The sequence below is a fragment of the Copidosoma floridanum genome, unplaced genomic scaffold, assembly GCF_036245765.1.
Source record: "Copidosoma floridanum isolate Cflo_tuat_1 unplaced genomic scaffold, Cflo_Japanese_pri ptg000030l, whole genome shotgun sequence".
Taxonomy (NCBI): domain Eukaryota; kingdom Metazoa; phylum Arthropoda; class Insecta; order Hymenoptera; family Encyrtidae; genus Copidosoma; species Copidosoma floridanum.
Genome location: NW_028321907.1, coordinates 16,119,242 through 16,127,823, shown reverse-complemented (window position 1 = coordinate 16,127,823; position 8,582 = coordinate 16,119,242). Strand labels below are relative to the sequence as shown.

General features: G+C 36.9%; 3 protein-coding genes across 5 annotated transcripts; 2 read left to right on the top strand and 1 right to left on the bottom strand.

The window, feature by feature from the left end:
• The first annotated feature begins 219 nt into the window (after positions 1-219).
• LOC106639691 (uncharacterized) lies at positions 220-2,775 on the top strand. 2 transcript variants are annotated; one of them, XM_014353438.3, is made up of 9 exons: positions 220-452; positions 537-847; positions 932-1,205; positions 1,273-1,395; positions 1,462-1,576; positions 1,649-1,829; positions 1,904-2,069; positions 2,153-2,281; positions 2,355-2,775. In XM_014353438.3, the coding sequence occupies exons 2-9, from the start codon at positions 731-733 to the stop codon at positions 2,540-2,542; spliced, it is 1,293 nt and encodes a 430-aa protein (XP_014208924.2). In that variant the 5' UTR covers positions 220-452; positions 537-730; the 3' UTR covers positions 2,543-2,775. The 2 variants fall into 2 exon arrangements, with proteins under 2 accessions (XP_014208924.2, XP_089452383.1); XM_089596257.1 differs by having other exon boundaries at positions 1,264-1,395.
• On the bottom strand, positions 2,657-5,339 carry LOC106639688 (fidgetin-like protein 1). Of its 2 annotated transcripts, none has more exons than XM_089596255.1 (4): positions 5,081-5,339; positions 4,847-4,955; positions 4,576-4,760; positions 2,657-4,496 (listed from the first exon to the last, which is right to left on the bottom strand). In XM_089596255.1, exons 3-4 carry the CDS (start codon positions 4,725-4,727, stop codon positions 2,825-2,827), a joined length of 1,824 nt encoding a protein of 607 aa, XP_089452381.1. In that variant the 5' UTR covers positions 4,728-4,760; positions 4,847-4,955; positions 5,081-5,339; the 3' UTR covers positions 2,657-2,824. The 2 variants fall into 2 exon arrangements, with proteins under 2 accessions (XP_089452381.1, XP_089452382.1); XM_089596256.1 differs by having other exon boundaries at positions 5,227-5,339.
• On the top strand, positions 5,245-8,556 carry LOC106639689 (protein DENND6A). The gene is made up of 9 exons (XM_014353435.2): positions 5,245-5,542; positions 5,683-5,905; positions 6,022-6,303; positions 6,390-6,575; positions 6,638-6,888; positions 6,959-7,152; positions 7,242-7,510; positions 7,586-7,798; positions 7,878-8,556. The coding sequence occupies exons 2-9, from the start codon at positions 5,762-5,764 to the stop codon at positions 8,076-8,078; spliced, it is 1,740 nt and encodes a 579-aa protein (XP_014208921.1). The 5' UTR covers positions 5,245-5,542; positions 5,683-5,761; the 3' UTR covers positions 8,079-8,556.
• Positions 8,557-8,582: the final 26 nt, after the last annotated feature.

Genomic DNA, 8,582 nt, shown 5'->3' with positions numbered 1-8,582 from the left:
GACCTTTTACCATTAACTCATGAAAGAATAGCCCTTCAACTTTAGATTTCCAATAAACAGTTAACTTACATAATATGAACATAGCAAAAGAAATCGTAAATCACGATCAAATATACACGTAAATTAATCAGACGCAAAGAGACAACCGAAGAAAAAAGGCCTGAAAAAGAAGCAGCCACACGAAGAGTCTCCTAGGAATGGAGCATCGGATCTCACTAATTGAAAAATACATTTATTACAGAGATGTAAATTTTAAGTGTTACAAGTAAACAAAGAACCCAACCTTCCCTGATCAAGTGAGATCCAATACTGTACACCACAGCCACAGAGTTTGACAGCCAAACGGCCAAAGCTATTTTGTATAAAGACAGGCTATGTAAAAAAAGTACGTGAAGCATGACTTCAAATCTCGGCTTTGAACTACAGGAAACTTCTTTTACTGTTATATGAACGTAAGTACTTAACTGCAAAAAATTTTCCAAACAAAGATATAGATACGTTGTATATGATATTTTTAAATTTCTGTTTTTGAATAGTATGTATAGGTGTAAGTACTTAAATGCATAGGTGCTTCGATTTTTTCAACGAGTTACACAAATTGTAAACAAAACAAACGACTGAGGATTTTACATCAAGTACCTGTTACTTTGCTTAATTTTCATTCTTGATCTCGTACACATATTGTGTGAGTTCACAAAAATTTTCACTGAGAAATCTACTCATCGTTACAATGATATTTCCCGTCGAAATTTGGGAAAACATTTTACATAAAACAGAGGCTCTGTCACTCACACGTTTGCGTTCTGTCAACAGTACATTTAATGCTATAATCACAAAACATCTACAGGTATGGACAATTGGAGAATGTGTTTTATATGGTGTTTTTATTTTTTTAACAAGACATTTGGAATCATTTTTTTTTTTTTTACAGAAATCAGACGCTTGGTACAGGCAATGTGAAAAAGATATTCCAAAAATGTATTGGTTTCTGCTGCTGGAAAATTCGTTTCACGCAGTCACCCTCGAAAAACAATTTAAAGATAAAAAAGAGTACGACCACTATGATTTCAAAATATGGGTGACACTGTACAGAGCTTGGACCAAATGGAAAAACGTTCAAAGTTACGATAAATACATTACAGAGGACTTCAGTCCTATACCAGAGCACAGGCTTTCAGAAAGAATCACTTGTTGTTCTACATTAGGTGGGCTTTGTAATACATTATATTAATATTTTTTCAACATTCTATCTAAAAGCTAAAGAGACTGTAGGTGAATTGGTCGCTGTTGGCTCCAGCGAAGGATATGTTAGAGTATATAATTTGCGGACACATGAACTGGTATTTTTAGTTGATCAGTATGATCATGCAGAGTCTGTTAAATTATGGGTTCAAGGTGCGTTTCCGGTTATCAAGAATTGTTTTTTTGTCATAAAAACTAATAAATCTTTACGATTTCCAGGCAAAAATTATGATAACATAATTTTAATTGTAACTTCAGTTTATAAAACTGTTAGAATATGGGATATAGTTCAGCAAAATACGTTAATAAGCAAAAGACCTGGCCTTGTAATGTGGTGAGTGTAATTGGTGTTTTACCATTATCAGATTGTATTCATACAAGTTTTAAACTCATTTTGTTTTTCCAGTGCCGGCCACTCTTATTATTGTATAGGCTTACAAGGTAAGACCATTCTTGCACGCAATGTTGCGTCTGAAAAAAACTTTTCTGTGACGTTGGTCATGAATTATTACAACTCAAACAGACCCACGATGCAATGCGCTTCTAATAACGTATATCCTATTAACATGACAATAAACATGAATGAGGTAGGATTAAATATATAAATCAATTTTGATAAATATATTAAGAAAATAAATTACCTGTACACCTCTGTTTGAAGCTGTGCTGTTTGTACAATAACGGTCTTTATTGCGAAATCGACTTACAAAAAGTTAGTGAAAGTAATTCTTTTTACGAACCACAAATAACGTACCTGGGAGCGCCAAAAAATCAAAATATTCGTAGCTATTATTTGTTTAATCCTCATGTGGCATTTTGCATTACAGGTACAGCTATGATGTTTTAAAAATTCTCTAATTCGCACAAGTGTTTTAATTCATTTTCTCAATTCTTTTTTTTTTGTGTTTAGACAGAGGCCATTTAGGTATATCAGTGTATAAAAGTGAATGGCAAATGTACAATGTCTTTCCATTTTTAGAAGGTTCTATTTCAGCAATACTTTTTCACGTATCTTTATTAGTAATAGGATTAGATTATGGCAAGTATTATGATTTTTTCAACATAGTCACAATTCATCTGAAAAATTCAATATAAATTGATAAATTTTCTAGGTACCGTGTGTTTATATTCCGTCAAAGATCCACGGGGACTGAGGAAAATTAATTTCAAAAAATCAAAAAAAATTTCTATCGCCAATGAACCAATAGTTTCTATAAATATTTTGGAAATATACGGAGATCAAAGACTATTAGTTACAACAAAACAGACAGTGTACAATATTAAGTTAGATTATGAATAAACGAAATATCTTATTTTTTATCACTGTTAACATTAGAAAAACGATTATTATAAAGTGATGTACAAATAGTTAAAACACATTCAAATGAAAACAGATTTCATAACTACCATGTGAAATACATATTTATATATATATATTTTTAAATTATTTTTATAAACATTACAGTAAAATAGAAACAGTGCAATTGTGTACTTTGATTAAGAACAAAATTAATAAACACTTCAACAGATGTACAAAAATTGGTAGAAAAATAATTTAATGTCTATATTTTATTCCGATCAATCATCTTCTAGGTTGTGCACTTGCTGTACCATAAGTACGGTCCCAGTCCAAGTAAACGGTCAGATCTTTGGGAGACACAGATGGACGAACTGTATTAATAGCCTCTTTAAAATCGACGAATGTAACTTTTCTTACATCTTCCGTACTAATGGCTTCCAGTTGGTCAAAGGGTATACTTCTGATCGGGCCCATACTCGCTTCTTTACAAAGATTAGTCATATCGGCTCCAGAATAACCATCGGCCAATTTAGCGATCTCATTAATATCTTCCTCGGTTAATTCGTGACGTTCTGACTTTAACAAATTACGAACAATTTGGGCTCTGGCCTCTAACTCCGGTAATGGCACGTATAAGCGCTTAACGAGTCGTCTGCGTGCTGCTTCGTCGAGCTCGTATGGCCGATTGGTAGCACCGATCACAAGTATACGATCGTCGTCTCCCGTTGCCGCGCCATCAAGCTGCACTAGGAATTCAGTCTTCATTCTTCTGGAGGACTCGTGTTCGGTCTCTGATCTTTGAGTTAAAAGAGAATCGATCTCGTCGATGAACACTACAGAAGGCTGTTCGACCTGGGCCACGGCAAAGAGCGCGCGTACCATTTTTTCTCCTTCACCGATCCATTTGGACGTGAGTGAGCTGGCAGAGATCGAGAAGAACGTCGATTTACTTTGAGATGCTATGCACTTGCCGATCAATGTTTTACCCGTACCAGGTGGACCGAATAATAAAATTCCCTTGGGAGGTCTCCTCAAGCCTGTGAAGATGTCTGGACGTAACATTGGAAAAACGACGATTTCTTTGATAATTCTTTTTGCATTTTCCAGTCCAGCAATGTCGTCCCAGGTAGTTGGATTGCCGCAATCCATAATTTCATTTCGAATGAGTTCGATCATTTTTGGCTCTATACCCTTGAGTCTCTCGTCAGTCACTTCGGACAACTCTTCTTCTTTTGATGAGTGCTGTTGCTGTTGCTGCTGTTCATCTTTGAATGGACAAACATAGGGAGCATTGAGCGCTTTGCCACCCAGAGATTTTTTAACCGGTGGCTTGTTATTCATTGCTGTTTGTCTATTTATACTTGGCCCGTGTCGATTATTTTTTACCTGCTGCTGTATTGCTAATGCTGTTCTGGCCGTTTTGAATCCAGCAAACTTATTTTCTTCCGATTTTTCCCCTGCCTTTTCGACCACAGTATTAGGCTTTTTGTGACCGGTGTTTGTTTTTTCTGAGCTTATAGTCTTCATCAAACTTGATGCAGGATCAAAGTGCCTCTGTTGTGCTGCTGAACCGACTGTCCTCACATGCCTGGAGTCAATAGTTTTATTTTGAACAACTTTGACTTCCTGCTGTTGTACAGGAACTTTCCTTGCTCTTGGAACCGAGCCTCCATTCTTCCACGTATCCATGACTCTCTTAACATCCTTATCCAAGAACTGTTGATTAACACACGGATGAGTGGCCTCTTTACTGCAGGGCAATGGCTCTAGGTATTGTAGCGCTAAATTCGGATCTGTCAAATTCGACTCCCATTCCAATGGATCGTTTTTCGTGTTGACATTCAACAGGTTGAACTGCTTCCAATAATTATTCAACCCACTTTTGTTGTCAACAAGGCTTGCATAATTTTGCAGCTCCTTTCGAAGCAGTGAACCAGCCACATCTTCGTTTATGCTGCAAAAAATTAATAACATTTTTAATTACTTGAGAAGGATGTTTATCACAATAACCAATCGTACATACATGTAATTACCTATTTTTACAAGTCACGTACTTAATGAACAAACATCTACGCTCAATGTCAGCGATTTCTGCCTTAGATTTGTTTCCTTTGGAAAACAATAGAGTTTGATAAGCTGCCAAATAACTCCTTTTCAAATTTTCAGCAGTTGCGTCGTCTGCCATTTGAAATTGGCGCGCTTAATATTACCGCACACACTACACGCAGTAGAGGAAGATATTCGATTGCAGGTTAATTCTTTCAAACTTAGATCATCAATCTTCTCATAAAAATACACTTTTACCTTTAAATAATCAATAATTTACTGAAAGCGTGGTGGTTTTGAATTACGCGCTTGAGATTTCGAATGCATTTCTATATTCTCTTTCTCCTATGTCCTCTCTCGATGATCCCTGCAATTTAACAAACAACAACAAACTAAAGACTGAAGTACCCGAAAGTAATGCACGTTGCAGAATCATCAGAATCGGAAATGAATATATACGGTAAGTTTAGGTAATTATACTCAGTTACTCACTTATTTTACTAACAACAAGCCTTGTGTGACAGGACCTTGTCTTTCTTTCAAAGTTACGGAAGTAAAAGTTCCTCTTACAGTCTTTCGGCTTTCACTTCGTGCGCGCACACGCATTCATTTTTAATATAGATAGATATAAAGCTTACAAGGCATATCTTGAGAGCAGCTGATGCGATGATCCTGAGAGTGAAGGGGTCAGTTTGCTCTTTTGAGGATTTCGCACACGTAATAGTATTGTCCGTTTCTTACTTGCTCTAGGACTACAGGAAACAGGAGTTTACGATGAAGTGGCGTTTCAACAATACACTGATCCAAAGTAAATCTTTCCGCGCATTAACGTGTACACGCAGATAGATATGTTGTAAAATATTAATACTACAATGTCTACAATCATCATCGTATGGTCAATCTTGCGCGCGCTGATGGTCCATACACAGCGGTGATGCTTTGCAAAATCTCGAGGTAAGACTGCAGGCGTGTATATGTATACAATATTCTTTTCCGTATTGAAAACTTTGCTTCGAATATACCTAGTATTGATACAGTTGCTTCATTCTCGTAGCGTCTAATTTGTTGTAATTTAATTATTTCATTTGTAAAAGAAAAAGATTAGCGCGTCGCTACTCAGTTCTTGTGTTTGCTGCATGATGAGGAACGGATGGTGAGCGCAGCGGTAGCGCAATGTCGAAGCCTAGCTGTAGTTTGCAGGATGACAGCAGGTCCCGTGATGTATTTCGCAATGCCCAGCAGCGAGAGTCCTTTGACAATTGGGTGCATTGCATCTGCATCGTTACGTTTGATCTTGAACTTGGCCAGGCTATTGAGGTAAGTTGTATTGCTTGATGTATGCACCATTTAAGTACTTATTTCTGTGAGTTGTAAGTATGATGGTTACTTTCATTGGAATGTGTGCTCCAAATTACATATGTTTATCTTTTTAGGCAATATATCCCGAAGATGTGGAGCTTACGGAGCAGGAAAGATCCAACATTTGCTACTTGGCATTTCCAGACTCCAACTCTGGATGCATGGGAGACACACAATACCACGTAAGGATAAGAAAGGGTGTTGCCATTAGCAAGGGCTGCAACGAGACTCGAGAACTTAGAGATTATGATAGAAAGTCACCCATGTTCCTACAGACTGATAAAGATTACTATTGGGGATTTGTGTACTTTCGCCAAGTGAAAGATAAGAATCTTCCTAGAGGCTATTTTCAAAAGGTACCACTCACTCCAATTGACTTATCCTGTGATTGACATGAAAATTTTTTTCTTTACCCAGTGTTTGTTTTTTTTTACATTTTTAGAGCATAGTATTAGTTACAAGGCTTCCTTTTGTTAATCTATTTAGTGAAATATGCGCTCTCATTGCTCCGGAATTTTTCGATAGTGGCCCCATGTGCATGGATAGAGTAGTTAAAGAAATCAGCAAGTGGCCTCCCCCTACTCCTGGTCAAGTTTTGCACTTGCCCCTGTTAGGGGTACTCTTTCAGGTAATAATGTGTAAACATGATTAATTTTAACGAAATGCCTAATAAATACGTATTTCTTACAGACATACATCCCGAATAACGCCATCAAAACAGCTGTGCCGAACGTTGCTGCGTCAGAATGTGCCCCTGCCAAGACTGCAGCTGCAAGGAGTTTGATTCTGGTGTCTGCCTATGATGGTGATATGTTTAAGAGTCTCTCGAGCATTGTCACTCACATCCACTTATTATGGGAGCTCGTCTTGTTAAGCGAGCCGATTGTTGTAATGGCTAGTTCACCCACTATTTGCTCTGATATTGTTCATACTCTCACCGCGTGAGTTCAAACGAGTCATTGAATTACATTTTCTTGAATAACCGTATTTGACGATTTAATTTTTTTTTAGAATGATTGCCCCACTCAAGTATTGCGCCGATCATAGACCGTACTTTACCATCCACGACTCAGAATTCAAAGAATACACAGTGGATAGTCAAAGTCCACCTGCAGTTATTCTTGGGGTCACTAATCCTTTTTTTGCCAAAACCTTGCGTCATTGGCCACATATCGTTCGTGTAGCTGAAAACGGCTCGGTTGGAGGTGATGTTTTTTTATACATAATTAAATTTTATTTTCCACTTCTCATACTAAGTATAGAATTTATTTATTTATTTTTTTTTTTATTGCAGATAGTCCAAAGTACAAATCAAAGAGATCTGAAGGTCTGAAGGTCGTAGACTCGAAACCCGGACTTTATACTCAGTATAAACCTTTCCTACAAAAGGACAAAGGAATTCTTAAAAAGTTGTTAAAAGGAGTTCAAACGAAAAGACCAGGAGAGGCGCAGACTGCATTATTGAGACGACACCTCACAGAGTTGACAGAAAGCTTTATGATTCCGCTCGAAAGGTATATAGCAAGTTTGATGCCTCTCCAAAAAACTATATCCCCTTTTAAGGTTCGTAATTGATTATTTTTAAATTTGTGTATTTAACATTTTTAAGTGAATACTCAGTGAATTTTTTATTCACAGGCAACTCCGATACCCCAACTTTTCAATCCCGATGATTTCTTAGCTACTCTCAATAACGCTGGTCCCCAATTAACGACGGGGATCAAAGGTGATTGGGTCGGTTTGTATCGTCGATTTTTTAGATCGCCCAATTTTTCTGGCTGGTTCCACGCGCGATACATGGAGTTGACTAATAAGCTGCAGGCGATTCAACTTGAAGCCCTTTCACAAGCGGTAAGTAAAATGAAGTATCCGTTGAACAATAACTACTTAATGGCAAATAATTGGTTAAATTTTCCTTGCATTTTTCCAGAATTTAACTGCATGGGTGAGGGACAAGCAAGAAGTTGAGGTAGTCGACATGATTTTAAGAATTCGTCAAAAATTAGAGAAAATAAATCTTGATGATGTTCCCTTGAAATACTCCGTTCAAGAGATGCTGCGCGAGCGCATCAACGAGATTACACAAACCTTACCAGACGATCTGCGATTGATCTTGAACAAAGAATCTTGACATCACTGCCGCGTTGTCGCTGCACTGATGCATACTCAGCATCAGCAGAAGCGACAACCAATCTATTGCGCTATCAAAGTTCAAGGGATCTGTTAAGAGGGTAAATCTAATAACATTCGGCTGAGGCCATTTGTATTTTGTTTTGTACTAATGTTAATGTTATTTCAACTCGGTTTAGCGCGTAGATGACACAATTACCTTAGTGATGAAACGGTTGATTTTTTTTTTTTTTTTTTTTAATGTAAATTTTGAATTTATATGATGTATTTAAAGCGAAACTCATGTACATACAAGGAAATGACGAACTGTTTATACAGCTGCTATATTTTTATACTGTATTAAAAAACTGCTTTTTAAAAAAAAACGAATACATTACCTAAATAGTCTAAATAAAATAATCAAAGGTGCGTTTACGATTAAAATCCGCCTTACTGTCGTATACTGCGGAAGTACACCCTTGCTTGCCCTTTGCGAGTAGAGGCCAAATGATTTATTTTTAATTTT